This window comes from Chelon labrosus, assembly GCF_963514085.1.
Source record: "Chelon labrosus genome assembly, chromosome: 14".
Taxonomy (NCBI): Eukaryota; Metazoa; Chordata; class Actinopteri; order Mugiliformes; family Mugilidae; genus Chelon; species Chelon labrosus.
Window position 1 is genome coordinate 17,158,534 of NC_140347.1, and position 19,506 is coordinate 17,178,039.

Here is a 19,506-nt window from a genome sequence, read left to right on the forward strand (position 1 = left end):
CGCGCGCTGCCGTCATCATCTGTCATTCTTTTTATCTCTAAGACCTCATCCCTCATTTCTCCCCCTGCCCCTCCTTGGACAGAAGTCAATATGTTGACTTATTCAACACGTGTTTATTATTTTATAATGCGAATATATGTGTGTGTGCGTGTGTGTAGGCCACGAAGGTGTCTGCTGACGGAGAACAGGTCGAGGACGATGCTGACAGGATTCATAAACGAGCGGAGGACCTGGAGCAGTTCATCAGGGATACGCTGCTGGGAGCTAAAGGTAGCAGGAACGAACACCGCCTCTCCTCCATTAGCTGCCGCCATCCTCTATTTCCTGTCAGCTGGGATTTCTAGATTTATCTGAAGGCCGTCTCGCCAGTTTCATCTGTCATTAGAGAACATTGCATTATATCACGTTATATTAAATGTACAGGATCCCAGTGGGAAATTTAGCTTATTACGTTACAGGAGAACGATGAGGATATCAGGATAGGAAAAAGGTGGGGAAAAAAAGAAGCTAATGAAATGAATGAGTAGAATAAGATATTAAAGTTTGGCATTTAAATGAAGACGCTGCATCTTTCAAGAAGACAGCCAAGTTTAAATGGATGTAAAATAATCGTTAATGTCAAGACTTGTTTTGAACGCAAAAATCACCCAAAAGCAGGAGACTCTGCTAGCACCCCGGGGGGCTTCTCAAAACATCTCACCGCCTCCTTGTTAGCTCGCTAATGGAAAACGTAGCTCAAACAACAGCGGCTGATGGGGCGAGAGGCCAGATGCCAGCGCTCCGTGCCAGATGCTGGTGCAAAGTGTCGCCTGAACAATGAAGAGAGATCCAGCAGGCTGCGGCGACGCTAGCCACGGTGATAAAGAATCGCCCGCCGGGATAATAGTGTGGGGCGGCTCCGTTTGTTATGCTTAGCAGTCAGTTAAAAAGTCACCGTGCCCATGGTGCAGGATGCTGGCTTTACGAGAGTGCACAAATGAAGAAAAGTCCTTGTTCAGACTTTAGCGTTAGCATGAATGCTTACAGTCACAGTTACTGGAGGTTTTGGGGAATGTAAATCTGCTATTTACTGTCCTCGTGTGTCTGTCTGCTGTGGTTCTGAGCAGCTAGTGTAAAGTGGGATTTTAAAGCTTTTTGCCCAAAAAAAAACAAACAAACAAACAAAAAATGTTGCCTGCTAATGAGAGTGGCAAATCAAACTGGGAAAGTTGCAGCCAACTGGAAAAAAACAACTTTCAGTTAGTTAGTTATTCTCTGGGGGGGTTTATACCTACAAACAACTCTGCAAAAACACGTTGTTTTTTTAATCAAAGGCTATAGCACATTTTTATATTCTTTAAATCAATGATAAGTAAATTATTTAAGTGATCAAAGGCCTTTTGCATCGTAAGCTCTTCTTCTTTTGCTCTGAAGCTTCTCCTCCTTTAGCCTTAGTGATGGGGTTTTTCTCCCTTTGACACATGAAGAGGAAAACACATCCGCATGAAAGGGGTCTCAGGCCTCTGTGCAGTAATTCCACGCCATCAATGTCCTTCCATGTTGGAAGTAGTATTTTATTACTAGAAAAGAGCTGTCTGCCTCTGTCAGGTCTCCTTTTTTAAAAGTCACTCTGCTTGTTTGTACTGGGTTGGTCAAGCTCTGGTTGCTGTGTACTTCATATTGTGTTTTCTCCATGCTCCAAAATCCTATGAATGATAATGAATTTTCAGTGGTATTAAAGTTAAAAAAAATAAACAAAACTGAAGCTAAGCTCCAACATTGCACAATGTGCCAGTAAACCAGCGTATTTAAGGCCAGCTGATCGACAAATGGTCGAGAGCCACCTCCTCAACTTTCATTTCAGGCTGAGGTTTGCTCAGTCACTCGCTTCCAAACCCATTTCTGTAGTGCAATGTGTTATCCTGTACACTGATCAGCCACAACATTATGACCACTGACAGGAGAAGTAACTAACTTTGACTATCTTGTGCCAATTCAGTGTTCTGCTTCGAAACTTTTGGACCTGGCATTCATGTGGATGTTACTTAGACATGTACCACCCACCTAGACCAGACCAGGCACCCCCACCCCATAGCAATGACACTCCTTGATGGCAGCAGCCATCCCCAGCAGGATGCAGCCTGACACAGGCACACACACAAAACCACTTTAGGAACAACTCAAAAAAACATGAAGAACAGCACAAGATGTTGACCTGGCCTCCAAATTCACTAGATCCCAAACTGATCAAGTATCTGTCGGACGATCCACAGAGGCCCCTCCCCTCAACCCATAGGACCCAAAGGCCCCCACTAACAACATTCTGTTGCCAGACACCACAGGACACCCTCAGAAGGCCCATGTCCATTCTCTGATGTGTCACAACTGTTTTGGAGGCACAAGGGAGACCTACACAATATTAGGATGGTGGTCATAATGTTATGCCTGATCGGTGTATGTCAAATAAATTTTTTTTTAGGGGAATTATTAATGTACTCTATAAGTCTTCTAAACTCCAATAATCTCTTTGTTTGTTTGCAGCTTTAAGTCCCTTAACCCTGGACAGATTTAATTGAGTTCAGGGTTAGACTTACCGGATTTAAATCTATTTTAAATGACTCTCCCTTTCTCGCAGTGATGGCAAAAAAAAAGCAAATGTGCTTCATGTAAAACTGTAAAGTTCAAATCATTAGTTATTATGATTACCATTATGAGTTTTTATGGCTCCTGGGATGAAAAGAAAGTTACTAAAGCAACACATTCTGACTGGCTGTGATGAAACTGTTCTCTCCTTGCTGTTGCTCCTAGCTCTCTGGCCCTCTGCCTAATCACAGTGTGATTATGGTGGTGTGGGTGTGAGTGTGTGTGTTTCTGAGAGAGGGGGGAGAGAGGAGAAAAGAGAGAGAGAGAGAGAGTCGTGGCTCACTGGATGATTGAGAGTAGCAATTAGAGACTTAATTAGTGGCTATCACAAACACACACACCAGATACACAAACACCAACGCCAGTGTGAACACATTTAGAGAACTGTGCACACACACGGACAGACGAGCACACACATAATGAGGCAAGAAAATACTGTACCCACTTTCCTCAGTGTGTGTGTCCGTGTTTACCAGATCCCATAATAGGATTCCATCCACGTTTTAAGTGTTTAATTGGCTTTTAAATCCCACTATGTAATTATATAGCTGTGAGACACACACACACACACACACGCATGCACACACACATAGAAACTCACACACACGCATACATACAAATGCGACGTGCGCACATATACACACGAGCAGTACAGCTGTTCATTAGCATGATGGCTTTACTTCTGTCTTGGCACTAATCACATCATGTTTACATTTCAAATGAGAAGAAATGCTGCATTTCCACAATCACACACACACGTACACACACACACACACACGCATTCAGAGTACAGTATTTAACTTTCAACTTGCTTTAATCATATCATGTCTTCATTTCAAATGAGAAAGGGAATGCCTCGCCACTGCAGACGCACAAACAGCCCGCTGCGTGCACATGTAATGCAAATGCGCCTACACACTTTTTCTCTCTTGTGTTTCGCTCGTTCACAGACAGATACATACACTGCGCACACTCCTCATTAAGGTCCAGCAGTTTGAGTATTATTCAGGAGAGCCTTGAAGTGTTTTAGTGCAGTTTCACCATTGATTTTTTTTAAATTTCGCCACCCCTAATTTGATAAAGGAGCAGGACAAAACTTCACATCTGCCAAGAATTGCTGGCTTTGAATGGTGTTAGAACAGAGTCACACACACACACGCATGGCTGTGTGTGTGTGTGACTCTCAGCGTGTGTCCATGTTTAAATGGGTGAAGATCAAATGCTGTGATTTTGTCTTTCTTTTTGAGGCCTGAAGTCAAAGACAGGATGCTAATCAGAGCTCTGCTGTGCGTCTGTTTACTGGTTGTACTGGTTGTAAGTTTCTAACATACCGTACTGTGTGTGTTTCTGTGTGTGTAGATGATTTCTGACTGCACACAGTAGGAGTGCTGCTCCCAGTGATTCAGGATAGGGTTTGTAGCTGTAGCCTTGGAAGTTAGCGGTGTACACCGATCATCCACAACATTATGACCTTATGAACTTAGTACTTAGACATGTACCACCCACCTAGACCAGACCAGGCACCCACACCCCATAGCAATGACACACCTTCATGGAAGCAGACATCCCCAGCAGGATGCAGCCTGACGCAGTAAAAAAGAAATTCACTAGATCCCAAACTCATCAAGTATCTGTGGGATGATCCACACAACCTATAGGACCCAAAGTCCCCCACTAACAACATTGTGTTGCCAGACACCACAGGACACCCTCAGAAGAACCGTGTCTATTCTTGGATGAGTCACAACTGTTTTGGAGGCACAAGGGAGACCTACACAATATTAAGAAGGTGGTCATAATGTTATGCCTGATCGGTGTATACTCCATATTACTACCACTATGCAAGTCTAATTGTGATTCAGCCAAACTAATGAATAATCTGTCAGTCTGTTGCTTGATCTCTTTGGTCCAGACAAAGTGCCATGAAGTTTGAGGAGACTTGCATGCTGCTTCCACAGTCGTACCAACAAGAAGTCGGCTTGCATGCCACATGACAATGTAAAAAGAGTGACATGTGGCGGCAAACACACAAAGAATTTCCATCTAAATCTGCAGCTCTCGATCGCTTTTATCTCATTGTTTTAATAGTATGTCCAGCTTTATGTACTGACCTCTGATTAACTGACTGTAAACTCCACAAAGTTAATGACTAGTTTAACTGTATAGATGGTCTTTTAACAGATAGCATAACCCAGATTTTTCTCAGGAGATGGTAAAAAACTCATTTGAGTTAAAACACTGAGAATACTGGAATAGTTGGCAAACGCATAAACCAGCAGAGACACACACACAAAACTGACATGTTAAGTTCTTCTCTCCCAAGTAGCTCGGAGTTGATGTTAAATTAATGATGTTAATCAAAGCCATGAAGGCAACTAAAATAAAGGCAAAATAACATCTGATGGCATGTTGAGGTACGCGTTTTCAAAGTGTTCACTGTTCCTGAAAACTATTTCCCGGAGGAAATATCAGTGGAGCTGGAACAGAAACTTTCGTGCTACCACATGAACTGAATCAGTTCGTCTGCGGCATCCTCACAGCAGTCTCTCTGTGCGTCTGTGTGTCCAGACCTCCAGTCGAAGGCTGCCGAGCTGAACCAGACTCTCTCGCGGAGAGACGGAACTCCAGACAAAAGCCTGAGCGAGATGAAGGAGGAGATCCAGGCCATGCTAGCTGAGATGAGAAAACGACAGCTGGGAGGGAAGAAAAGCATCGCAGAGGAAGAGAAGGAGTATGGAAACACACACACAAGCACACACACAGGTCATGCATCTCTCTCCCACACACAAGAAAAACACAGATTTTGAGAAAACTTTGCAAACAGACCAGTCTTTGTTTCATGCAGCTGGGTGCACACAGACCAGAGGTGTTAATTTCTTAATGAACAGACTGAAGAATAGTGTTTTGGCCCAGAGAAAAGAAATCTTTGCTTGTGTGCATATTTAACTCTTTTTAATGTTCAGTTTCATTTATTTACTTGTTTATTTTTTTTGAATCACTAAAATCACTCAGGACATTCATGAAAATTAATAATTTAATTAGTAATTCAAGCAGCAAGCTCCTAAAAGCTAAAAACTGAAGCCAGCATGAAGTGTCAAATACTGCAGTTCATCTAATGTCCACTTGAGGCTGGCTTCAAAAGTAAGTCAATCCCCGTAGACTGTAGAAAAAATGGAGGACGCGTCTCCACTTTCTACCATTGGTCAAAGAAAATCAATGTATTTGACGTCGACTTTATTGTTTTAGTTTGGTCGTGGAGGGGATGTGGCTTACAACCTGTACTACAACCAGCCACCAGGGGTCTCAGACACTTGTTTCGATTAGAGTCTAATTGCTTTGTAATCATAGACATTAACAGAATTGTATAAAACGAGTATAAAAAAGCAGCCTAATCAGAAAAAACAGCAAAGTATTCAATATTTTTTGAAAACCGGTTAGTTCTTATGTGGAGAACACATAATTTCTGAAACGTTCAGCTTTTTTGAAATCATGTAAAGGCAGGAGTTCTGTGATTGCTTTCTTTCTTTTTGTTGATACAGGAAATACCATCCACCGAGCACACATCTGCGCTGCATAACCTAAAGCCACGATTTTCTGTTGATGTTTCAACAAAGTGTTTTTCATTTTGTCGCTCTCGCTCACTTTCCGTCTCTCTCCCTCTCTCTCTCTCTCTCAAGGCATTTGATGGCATTAGTAATCTATTCATCCGTCCTTTCCCCCTCTCAGTCTGTCTCTTTCAGCAGTAAATGTTGACGAGGTCGATGAGTTAATTAAAAGTATCACCGCGGGGGGAAAGAAACAGAGAGAGGGACGTAAAGATACAAAGAATGTGTAGTCAGAAAGAAAGTCGCACGGCGAGAGGGGAACAGCTGACAGATGGACGGAGAGCTGTGGTGGGAGAGCGTATGAGAAAAATGGCCACTGAACGACTTGTCTGTCAGTCTGCTGTTGATTATTTGATTGAACCCTGAGGGGGAGATTTCAGCTAGTGCAGCAGAGAAAAAGAACAAGCAAAGATAGTGCTGAATAGATGCTTCAATAAAATTAGCAAATCTGGCACAGTTATACAAGTTTCATATTTGATATATTTCTTGTGTTTTTTATTTATTTGATATATTTTAATTGTGCAGTTGGTTTGAGGCAGAGCTGCCTTTTTATTTTTATATTCTGTACCGTATTGCCTTAGTGTTTTGTTTCATGAGATGGTTTGGACAACCCTCCCTTTTTTTATTTAACTTAAATTCCTTTTCTTCTTTCTGTTCCCTTTAGGGTTCATTAAAGTTTTATCAGATCCAATCATTGCCTTGCACACGTCCCCAAAACTGTGTGAAACGGTCCTCTGAGTGATGTTACCTGGAGGATGCTAGATCCTTGTTGTACTAATTAATAATGAAGGTAGAAAATAGTATTCATTAAAGGGACGCAAGGGTAAACATATGGTTTATAAACTCTTTTAAATGTTTCCAGAGTAAGAAGATTTTGTAAAAAAAGAAAATGTCAATTTCCTACAAAAATTGGATCAAAATAAAGGGTGCTTTGGAAATATTGGTTCTGAACCAAAATTAGTAAGTTTTCTAACCAGTTGAGCATCTGGCTTCAGTCACATGGCGTACGTTCACTGTCACGCCAAAAGTAAAACATCGTCAGCATAATGACGCAATTACAAATTCTGTGTGCTTCACAAGTCCTTCCTACTATTTCTAAATGTCATACAGTTTTTAGATATTTGGAAACCTTGTGTTCCACCAACCAAATCAGTTTGGGACACTCATGAAACTTGTCTGTATTTCAAGCAGCGACCTCCAGAACAAAAAATATATCTCAGTGCTTAAGTCCCAAAAACTGCAGTTCCTCTCATGGCCACTTGAGGGGGAGGTGCAAAAGTGAGTCAGTCCTCATAGACGACCGTGTTAAAATGCAGAAATAAACGTGTTCACAGCGTGGATCTGTGGATCACATAAAGAGGTTTTAAGCTATCATAAAGAAAGGCTATGAGCAGAAATTGTTACTTTTCAGGCGTCCATAGTTGTGACTTTTTAGACTTTATCAACTCTTCTACCACCACAAATGATGTGAATGTTGGCTTCCCAGTTTTGGAAAGTTACAGAAATCGTTCTCTCCCCTTCCAATGATGTTGTTGGAAAGGTATTCTGATACAAACACCTAGTATTCCTGATGGCGTATACTAGATCAGTGTTCTGCTAATTCTTCTGCATGCCTGGTGCCACACTGCTCACCTGAAAGCTCATATACTACATTCGTTTGGTGCTAACAGAAGTTGCTCATTTAGCTTCTCATGAACCAATCTCAGAGTCTAATTTCAACTGTGGGCAACATTACCACTGTCACGGTGACATTATTCAAATGCCCTACATGGATACCCTTCTTTTGCATATAGTTTAACACACTATGTTAACTGGTTGATAGAACTGTAGGAGTGAGGGTGAGAACAGCTTAACAGGGCTGTGAATTATTAATGAAATGCCCCTTTATTAAAGCACGATGACAGTTTAAAGTTCATTTCATAGTGCATGGAAAACTCTGAATAATACCCGGCTCTTGATATCTGTTGCATTAGGCTGACTGCTGTGTTATGCTAATACGCACAGATTAGACACGGTGGTTAAGATTTAGTTATCTCTGTGCGCTCCTCGTTGCTCTTATTAATGTAGCATGCCACGCTGCAGCGTACATGTTGCTTCACCCGCCCACCCACTCACATGCAAACGCACATTCGTGAGATATTTGAAATGCTTTACGTTGCTCCGGTTAAATCTAAATTTCCCTGAGGGCTCAATACAAGACGGCCGCGCTTTCACTCCAGCGTTTCAGTATTCAGTCACATTGAGTGAAACTCTGTCACACATCACAACAACTCCCCTCGTTTCTCATCTGTGAATTATAGCATTAATATGTACTAATTGATTTCACTATTTCACGTACACGTACAACACTGTGTTAAATGTATATACTCCAATGCCCCTTTTCTTCCGTTTCCAGTCTGGCAGAGGAGTTGTATCAGAAAGTCAAAAGGATGTTCGGCGACCCTCATCAGGCCACAGAAGACCTGAAAGCAGAGGTGATTATAACTTTAATCTTTAATACTCCTTTTTTTTTTGTTTGCAGTTTTCACCAAAAGAATGACATTAACTTTAATACCTCCCCATCTGCTTTCCAAGATAAAAGGAAAGCTCTCGGACCATGAAGAGAAGCTCCAGGAGGCCCAGGAGCTACTCCATGAGGCCCAGGGAAAGACGTGGCAGGCTGGGGCACTGGCTGAACAAAACCAGGCTAACCTCACGGCCCTGGAGGTGCAGGCACACGCAACTATCAATACACATACACAGACAAAACACGTCATCTCTTTTAGCACCGACTGATGATGAAATATTCAGTTTCTGTAACAATAGTCGCTGCGCACAACACAACATGTGCAGTGTTAATAAGTAAGGTTATGATGACAGCTAACTAGTCAAAGCAGACAATTCAAGTCATTCTGCTGCACCTGTTATATACACCGATCAGGCATAACATTATGACCACCTTCCTAATATTGTGTAGGTCTCCCTTGTGCCTCCAGAACAGTTGGGACTCATCAGAGAATGGACATGAGCCTTCTGGAAACAGAATGTTGTTAGTGGGGGCCTTTGGGTCCTATGGGGCGGGTCTCTGTGGATCATCCCACAGATACTTGATCAGTTTGGGGTCTAGTGAATTTGGAGGCCAAGTCAACACCTTGTGCTGTTCTTCATGTTTTTTGAGTTGTTCCTAAAGCGGTTGTGTGTGTGTGTACCTGTGTCAGGCTGCATCCTGCTGGGGATGGCTGCTGCCATCAAGGAGTGTCATTGCTATGGGGTGGGGGTGTCTGGTCCGGTCTAGGTGGGTGCTACATGTCTAAGTAACATCCACATGAATATCAGGTCCAAAAGTTTCGCAGCAGAACATTGAATTGTCACAAGATGGTCATTGTTGTTTACTTCTCCTGTCAGTGGCTGACCGGTGTATATACAACCCACCCTTTGCAATAAAGTGGTTTATTTAAATTGTCATCACATGTTTGTTCTACCATTTGCTCTGCCTGAGCAGCTGCTGCTACACTGCTGGCATGTAATGTTTCCTTACCCTGACAAATAAGTCAATTAAGTCAGTTCCTGCTGAACGCTGTTGTTGTTGAAGGGTATTTGCTATAGGGGGGTGACATAGTCAGAGCCATGATGCCAGACATTAATCGTACCGTACGTAGCAGCTGTGAAGTAATACGCTCTGAGTGCATTTTATTTCTCAGAATTAAAACTTTTTTTTGTTTGTCCCAAAAATAAAATAGATTTAAAAACTCCTTAATAACCCACTGAATCTCACCATCTATAAATCTCAGAGACGACTTAATAATATTTTCCTTTTAAGCTTTTTGCTTGTGATTCATCATCAAGGAGGGCTCAGAGACGGCGTGTCCCCAACGGAAGCAAACTAGCATTTATTGGGAAGATTATTTCTTCTGTCCTAGAGGAAGCATTCTACAGTGATCTCTCACACATATAGTGCACTCCCTTTCTCCCTTTCTCTCGCTGAAAGTTTTATGCAGGTGAAACCACACATGGCGTTTACTCCGAGTTCAAATGTTCATTTAATCATATCAGTAATTGCGTGTCCCGGTGTCCTTTCACTATTTTCATTATTTTCAATAATTGGAAATACCTTGAAAAAACAGTTTCCTTGACTGATTTTCTGTCTGTCATAATAGGAAACAAAGATTAAATTACACACACGCACCCACACACTCTCATACTCATGCTCATACACTACATAGTTTGCATATACACTGCCTAGCCAAAAAAGAAAAAGAGTCGCTAGCTGGATTTAACTAAGCAAATAGGTACGAGCCTCCTAATCACTGCATGGGTGATTATCTTTCAGCTGGCAACAAGTTATTTAACCCCAACTGATGCAATGAGTAGCTTCTCATTTCTTAAACAACCATGTCTAAAGACACATCCTGTGAACGTGGAAAAGATGTTAGTCTGTTTGAGAAGGGTCAAATCATTGGCATGCATCAAGCAGAGAAAACATCCAAGGAGATTGTAGAAACTACTAAAGTTGGATTAAGAACTGTCCAACACATTATTAAAAACTGGAAGGATAGTGGGGAACCATCGTCTTTGAGGAAGAAATGTGGTTGGAAAAAAATACTGATTGATCAGTGATCACTTAAACGTTTGGTGAATCAAATCGTAGAAAAACAACAGTAGAACTCAGGGCTATGTTTAATAGTGAAAGTAAGATCATTTCCACACGTACAATGTGAAGGGAACTCAAGGGATTGGGACTGAACAGTATAGCGTAGCCTTAAGAAAACCACTAATCAGTGAGGCTAACTGGAAAAAAAGGCTTCAATTTGCTAGGGAGCATAAAGATTGGACTTTGGAGCAATGGAAGAAGGTCATGTAGTCTGATGAGTCCAGATTTACCCTGTTCCAGAGTGATGGGGGCATCAGGGTAAGAATAGAGGCAGATGAAGTGATGCACCCATCATGCCTAGTGTCTGCTGTACAAGCCTGTGGGGGCAGTGCTATGATCTGGGGTTGCTGCAGTTGGTCAGGTCTAGGTTCAGCAACATTATGTGCCCAAAATACATGAATAAATCTTGTGACATTACAGAAGCTATCGAAACAATGCCACAGCGAATGTGTACTGTAATCAAAGCTAAAGGCGGTCCAACGAAATATTGGAGCGTGTGACCTTTTTTTGTGTGTAACCAAGCAGTGTATATTCATTATAATGAGAAAAAAATGTGGTTTGAAGTTTATTTTGAGTTGGGACTGCAGGACGCATCACAGCTGCTGATCCTGGTTCGCTCTGTTGCAGAGGAAGCGATCAGCTGTCAACGGGGTGAAACAAGATGCGCAGAAGGTCCTCGGAGAAGGAGAACGTCTACTGGAGGAGGCAAACCAACTTTCTGACGACATCCACAAGGAGATAGAGGTGCAAGAGTCGACCTAGTTGAAACCCATAGAACCTGTGTAACTCTTTAAAACCTCTGTCTAGTGTTGGATATTCTGCCTGAGGCCAGCTTTGTGTGTTTTGGCCTCGGGGAAGAAGAGTTTGAAAGAGTGGAGGGCATTTCTCTGTTTTGAGTTTGTTTCTTTGCTCTGTTCTTTCTTCAGTTCAAATTATTTAATTAGCCCCAAAATATGGAAGTCCTGCTATAATTAGTACAGGGAGGATGTTGCCACAGATGGCAAAATACAGAACAATACAGATTCTCAACTCCGTGTCATCAAGCAAAGTGTGTTTTTCTGTCCGTAGGACCTGGAGGGGATGAAGGGAGAGCTCGGGCCTCTTCATGACCAACTGGACGATAGAGTCAGTCGCCTCACCGATGGTTTGAGTGATGGCAGCCTGGCAAACCATGTGCACGACGCAGAGGAACATGCCAAGCAGCTGAATGATTCTGCAACCATCTTAGATGGGTAAATAAAACACACTTTGTACATGTTTTCTCCTACAGAACAGCAAAGCCTAGGTTCCTGTTGGTATACAAGGTATGGCTGAAAGATTAGAAAGATGCCGCAGAGGCATAAACTGCACTTCATTCATGGATGAGGTTTCACTGCAGAAACTTGAAAAAACTCAACTTCACAGTCAGCTTCACAGGTCAGATAAACTAAATTAAGTTCTAACCTCCCAGAAAATCGACCAACGACGATGAATGTTGAGACTTTTCGGATTTCTTTATAACCTCCATTGATTTGAAATTTAATTACCAAACAAAGTGTGTATATTAGACTGAATGGGAAATCAATGTCCATTTCTTTATTTCCCCCCCACCCCCTTCCCTCTTTCTACAGTATTTTGGCTGAAGCTAAAAACCTGTCCTTCAACGCAACAGCGGCCTTCAATGCCTATAGTAACATTAAAGCCAACGTGGATGCAGCTGAGAAGGAGGCGAAGGCAGCGAGACAGAGGGCAAGTGAGGCGCTGAATTTGGTAAGAGAATTCAACTCATTTCTGATTGGTCATATGACTCTCCAATTGCGCGCAGAAGTATTTCTTTCTCTCGTGTCTGAAACCTGCCCGAGAACGAAATCCAAATGGAATATTCTGATAAGGACTGAGCCTGGCCACAGTAATGTTCACTACAAAAAGCTGAAATGTACATCCATTTACAATATATGTAATCCACCTCATGTTCAGGTACTGTATACATATACCACAGATACAATGCACAAGCACTTTAGCTTTCCGGCCTGTGAAAGTGTTCTCTCAGCAAAAAAGCTGACGCGCTTGTGTGTTTGTGTTTGAGTCTTGCATGCAGTAACAGTAATGTAAGCTTGTGCACTCCATTAGTCACGGCTGAGAGATCAAAGCTCCTCTCTGTCCCCTCGTCCTCCCTCTCTTTACCCCTCTACTTCTTTCATTATCATGACTACACACACCTGAAATCGCCCTTTTCCCTCTCCGAACCTTCTTTTATTTCTTAATTTATTCTTTTTTTTACCCTATTTTTGTCCTCATCCTCCACAGTTTTTTTTTTTAGATTTCTGTGTGTTACATTTTGCCTTTAACCTCGTCTTTGCTTACTTATTCTTGGATCGTTTATTTGATTCTCCCTCCATTTTAGTTTTAATTTCCTGTGAGGTAATTTGTCCTTTTTTTCTCTGCCTTTATTTTGCCCTTTTTCTTTTTGACTCGTCTGCCTCATTTGCATTCTTTTTTTGCCTAGAGTCCTCCTTTTATTTTTTCTTTTAGCGAGTAAGCGGTAGAACGCTATAAAGACAGTGAAACGAGGCAGTACAGAAAAAAAAAGAGGTCGAAGGTGGAGAAAGGATTTGGGCAGTAGTTAAGTCAGTTGAAAACCCCTTTCTTGGAGAATCATTTAGCAATGCAAAGTAGCTTCTGTACGCTTTGATCCTAAGGAAAGGTAGTTCAGTGTGCACATTACTGCACCTTTTTATGTAATTCTTGCGCAGAATCCAGAATATTCAGGAAGTCTTTTATTAAGTCTCGGATGTTCTGTATTTAGGCTTTAGGTCCGGAGGTCCCAGTAAAGGAAGAAGCTCAAGGTGCACTCAGGAAGAGTCACATACTGCTGAATGAGGCTAAACGGCTTCAAAATGATGTCAAAGGTAACGTGAATATATTTGTGTGTGTACAATATACTGCTTACAGAATTTACTCTACATATTGTGAGATGAAATTTATACACTGTAAACAATTGTTTGGTTCTGCTTGATTCTTTCTTTAAAGCAGTTTATCCAGCATCTATCAGTTAGCCATATTTCTTGACGATATGTCTTTGGCCCAATTGCAGTCATTCTGATTCCACCTTAACTGTTTACATGCCCCAAACCATCAGTCAGAATGCAACGCTTAATTCATTCAATAGCCAAAGATGATTTGTCACATCGCTTGATGCTTACCCAACATGGGGCAAGCGCACACTGAAATAATATACGCCGATCCACCACAACATTATGACATTATGTAAAGTAAATAGCATTGACCATCTTGTGACAATACAACGTCCTACTGGGAAACTTTTGGACCTGGCGTTTGTGTGGATGTTACTTGACATGTAGCACCCACATAGACCAGACCAGACACCCCCACCCCATAGCAATGACACTCCTTGATGGCAGCAGCCATCCCCAGCAGGATGCAGCCAAAAAAAAAAAAAAAAAAAAAGAAAAACGTGTAGGAACAACTCAAAAAACTTGAAGAACAACACAAAGTGTTGACCTGGCCTTCAAATTCAAAAACTGATCAAGTCAAAATCTGAAATCTAAAACTTGACCTGAAACCCCCAGAGCAAGCCTGAAGGCGACGATAGCAAGGGAAATCTCAGGTTTTCCTTGCTGTGGGATGATCCACAGAGGCCCCTCCTCTCAACCCATAGGACCCAAAGGCCCCCACTAACAACATTCTGTTGCCAGACACCACAGGACACCCTCAGAAGGCCCATGTCCATTCTCTGATGAGTCACAACAGTTTTGGAGCCACAAGAGAGACATGGTCATAATGTTATGCCTGATCGGTGTATGTTAACCCAACCAAAGAGATGCAATCAGATTAAGTTTACATATTAGAGATTAGGCACTAATGCTTTCCTGAACATATTATGAAAGGTTTACACCACCTCCCTAAGTCTGATTAAATCTGTCTTCCGTTCAGGTCAGTCTGTTCAGACTCAGGCCTTCTGATTGGGCTGTTATTCAGACAGAAGTAGAACTGTCACTCCTCATTCGCCTCTCAGTCTTAGTCTCAGTCAGTCTTTCCCATTAGGGAGGTGAGGGAAGTGATTTCATTAGCAGGCGGCCTTGGCTTCAAATCAAACTACCATCATCATTTACCTTGTGTGCGTGTTTTTTTTTGTGTGTGTGTGTGTGTGTGTGTAGAGAACGCAGACAGTGTGGCCGGGCTGAAGGGCAGAGTCAAAGCAGCGAGAGACAAAACCAAAGACCTGCTCAAAGCCGTCAATGGAACCATGGAAACGCTCAACGCCATCCCCAACGGTATGTCTGCACAAATACGCCACATGTGACTCTGTTTGTGTGTGCGCGCGGGTGTGTGTGTGTGTGTGCACACATGCACGCTTGGGAGAGAGATAAAGAGAGAGTGGATCAATATCAGTGTGCGGATAGAGGTCAGTTGCCCTGGCAAACTCAACTTGACACAATCATGTCAGTACTCGCTGATACACTCTCCGAAATGCAGCGCAGCGATAGTAAGGTCGCCGATCTGAAGTAATGCACACGGTTGTGTTTGGAGAAAACTGTTATAGGCCGCTTCTAAATGGATGAGACCTAGAGGTTAACACATCATGCCAAAAATCCAGTTTAAATCCCTGCTCGTGAGTTTAAAGTAACTGAATATTTATAGCATCTCAAAGACAGTCAGATTGATGGTTATGAGTAATGTTCAGCAACAGTGGTGTCGTAGCTTTACAGTGGAATTCCTAAAGCCAAGAAAATGTGCTTATAAACTGACGTAACCCACCAGTTGTGTCAGAACAAGTAAGGTATTTCAACAAAATTCTGACTGGGTATTGTACAGTCTGTACCTTCTTTATTCATCACACAGTTTAGAGTCGTGAACATTTAATAAGAACTATAACATTATTATTACCTTAAGTTAAAGGTCTCCCTCACTGTAACTGTAATAGGCGGTTTATGCTTCTGCATCAATTTGTCGGCGTAGCTACGGCGACAGCCCAGACCCTGCGCAGACATCAAACGTTGGAGCCTGATGTGCACCTTCATGGTGACGCAGACCGCAAAAGAGGTGATTGGTCCGCTTGGTAGTGGCGTCCGCTTTAGTATTTCCGGCTGCTTCTCCATCTCCACAGTTGGTCGATTGTTTTGGATCAATAAAGATTAAATGAGGAGGTTCGGAAATACAAACATTTGTACGACTTGTCATTGCCGGAATTTCGGTGAAAGTTTCAGTCGGCATCGTTGAAAGTGAAGCAGGAAGTAGAAACAAAAATTAGACACAGTGCCGGCTTGCGTTTGGGTGGCATTTTTACAGAGCGTACAAGTATAAATGGCTCGCACTGGTGTAGGCTACGTGCGTAAGTTACGGCGTCTTTGACCCTCAGAGGTCACACTTAACTGTTTTCATGCTAATGGATTATGCCATATACATTTATTAAAATAAACTTTACCAGCCATCAACTTCACCCAAACAAATCATGTTCTTAGTAATGCATGGCATTTGCTTAATAATAAAATGCAATGTATGTAATTTATAATGTATCATTTTGTGTTTCTATTATTGCTATTGACAGACACAGCAGCTAAGCTAGCAGCCACTAAGGCCGTAGCAGCGGAGGCTAACGCCACAGCCATAGACGTCCTGGAGCGCCTCGGAGATTTGAACCTGCGACTCGGTGGCCTACAGCGCAACTACAGCGAGCTGGAGGACACGGTCAACGCAGCCAATCAGATGATCCAGGATCCGGAGAAAAACAGTAAAGTGCTTTACTGCTGGCTAGTTACACGGTGTAGTAATAGTAGTGAAGTAAAAGCAGAAGGACATCTCTTGTTCTTTGTTTTTTCTTGGCTCATTTAACAGTAATGTAGACTTTCTTTTGGATTGATATTAATAAGTAGCAACTAATTTTATTAGCAATCAATAATTAAATTCAATAATTTTTTTCCCTTTTACAAAAACCTTTCATTTTAATGAATAAAGTAATAACAAAACCTCGAAACTGACCAAGTGAAAGATTTCCAAACTCAAATATATGCCTGCTTTATCTCAACTTTTAACTTTTTTTTTTTTTTTTTTTTAGATAACTGGTAAATTCAACTGAAATTTGATATTTTTTCTCTCTGTCTCCTCTCCCTTTTCAATCCCCACAGCCATCAGTATGTATATTTCACTTACCTTAATATAAACACTTATCATGTATGTGGTGCACCAATACCAAATTGTAACCACAATGTTATATCTTTGGCAGCACAAGATGCTCGATATTACAATGATATATGAAGCATAGCAATAAAAAGGTACCGAGACATCGTGAAATGCTTCGCCAACAGATTTGAAGCTTGGTTGGCCTTCTTATTGGTCTGCTGACCACCACTGACTTAGTTAGCATTGAAACAGGCAATTGTGGTTCATACAGTTGACAAGCAGCGGAGGAAATACCCATAAAGATTAGTTATTTTTTCACAGTCTGTCAATGTTAGCACGTTACCTGTAGACTGGAGATTCTTGCAGGTTTTCAACGTTTCTCTGTAAGAATACTTTTTTTTATCTTCCCTCGCAACAGTCACATAGAAAGTATGGACTTGACAAATGTTAGGAGCCCTCTGACTGGTGGTCAGCAAACCAATCAAAAGGCCAACAAAGGCTCAGTTGGTGTAAATGTGGTGTAGAAGTATTGGATGCAGGAACAGTATTGGAGCACCACCCATTAATTTCATGACCATCTTTAACAGCCATCAAGTAAGCTATAGCTGCTTCTAATTATAATAATGCCTCTGCATGAGCATGAGAGCTCTGCACATTGCAAGGCATAGAACCTCCATTTAATTTCTTTCTTTATCTCATTTCAAGCTTACACAATAAACTGTATGAAAGTAAATAATAATGTAGAAACTGTTCTCTTCGAGCGCTGAGCTACGCTAATTGTTTGGCTCTCTCTGGCTTTTTCCCATTCTTCTCGCCTCGTCCTCCATATTTCTCCTTCTTCAGCAGTTTTCTCAGCTGCCATTGTGATCCATTCTCTCCTGCAAGCTCTCAGCTTTCTCTTTCAGCCATGATACACTGTATAGTATTATGATTACAAGTGCTGCGCTGTATCCCTATTGTACTTGATCTCTCTCCACCCTCAGTCCACGCTGCAGGAGCCAAAGTGAAGGACTTGGAGGACGAAGCTGACAGGCTGCTGGAGAAGCTGCAGCCGATCAAGAAACTGCAGGACAATTTGAGGCGCAACATCTCACAAATCAAGGAACTGATCAACCAGGCCAGGAAGCAGGCTAACTCAGTAGGTTACACACACTGTCAGTCCAGTTATGTTCAGTGAGTTATGTTACGTTTGGGCTTGTGTCGTTAGCGGTTCTACAGTAATTTGAATTTAAAATTTAAAGCACATAAGTATCAGTAAATTTACCTTTTTTCACAAAGGTTTTAATTTAAGGATTCTAGTAAGATTTTTTTTAAATAATTAAAGCAAGGTTTATGGAAAGCATTTGAAAATTGTCTTAACTTTTATTCTACTGCGCCGAAGTTTTTCATTTTAAAAATTTTTGGGGTGTCAGCTGGCCCTTTTTTTATGGACTCAATATTGTAGGAACGAGGCAGGTGCTCTGGCACAGATGTTCACTCAGACTCAAGGATGCATTGATAAAAATTGTGTGGCTGTAATTTAACCAAATCAGTCGTTCATCATATCATACTGAAATTATGACAAGATTTTGCACAAATGTTAAAAAGGATAAAATAGTGAAGATATGCAATGTTATTTCCAAAACAAATTTGTTGTCAACTTCACTTTACAATCGTAATGTTCTGCAAAAATACTGCAGAGCTCTAGGTAGAGGCGATATAGGCGGGGCGCCACCTGCTGGAGGGGACACTGCTGCAAGCCCTCCAAAAAAATGCAATAATAACAATAATATTAATAATTAAATAAAACTCCCGATTGGGAACCCTTTCTTCATGCTCTGTCTTGTCCCGTTGTTTCCCATAATTTGATTGACCTCGCCATAATCTCGCCTAGGGCAACAAAACGTCTAGAGCTGCTTCCAAGTCTATGAGTCTGGACGGACAAAAATGGAAACTTTATCGAAAGCAATGACATCGTATTACAAGACAAATAAACTGCACATACCAACGTATAAACAAAATCTAAATTAAAATACAAGATGATGCAGTGATAGGCAAATTATCACTTAGAAACTTCTCTCTACATTTCTCTTCTTTTTTATTCCTGTTCCTAGATCAAAGTGTCGGTGTCCTCGGGTGGGGACTGTCTCCGTAGTTACCGCCCCGACATCAGAAAAGGGAGGTACAATACCATCATCCTTCACGTTAAAACCACCACGCCCGATAACCTGCTCTTCTACCTGGGATCTGCCAAATATGTGAGTATGCATTTTTACAAAGGTACTTGGACATCCTATATGTGCTGTCTTTGCCCTTAAAATACAGAAACTAAAATCTTCTGTACAGTCGTTTATATGTTTGGCAATAATATCAAAAACGATTGGTGTATTTGAACCTCATAAATCTGAAAAACCCTGATTACACCCAAACCATAACTGTGATTTGTCATGTCAGTAGACGGCTAAAGGTGATTTAAACAGTCATTAAATCTGTTTTTGTGATTAATACGTACGTCTCTGTGGCTCAAACTTTGTGTAATGTTTTAAAATG

The 19,506-nt window shown here is 41.6% G+C and overlaps 1 protein-coding gene across 1 annotated transcript in view; it reads left to right on the forward strand.

The window, feature by feature from the left end:
• The window catches only part of lama2 (laminin, alpha 2), a 98,192-nt gene that overhangs the window by 46,385 nt on the left and 32,301 nt on the right, over positions 1-19,506 (forward strand). Inside the window, exons 23-33 of the mRNA XM_084560984.1 lie at positions 159-270; positions 5,191-5,353; positions 8,623-8,701; positions 8,802-8,933; positions 11,485-11,601; positions 11,926-12,089; positions 12,468-12,905; positions 14,902-15,131; positions 16,406-16,588; positions 17,961-18,115; positions 19,071-19,214. Of these exons, the coding sequence (XP_084417110.1) occupies positions 159-270; positions 5,191-5,353; positions 8,623-8,701; positions 8,802-8,933; positions 11,485-11,601; positions 11,926-12,089; positions 12,468-12,905; positions 14,902-15,131; positions 16,406-16,588; positions 17,961-18,115; positions 19,071-19,214 (1,917 nt within the window). The remainder of the gene's footprint in view (positions 1-158; positions 271-5,190; positions 5,354-8,622; positions 8,702-8,801; positions 8,934-11,484; positions 11,602-11,925; positions 12,090-12,467; positions 12,906-14,901; positions 15,132-16,405; positions 16,589-17,960; positions 18,116-19,070; positions 19,215-19,506) is intronic.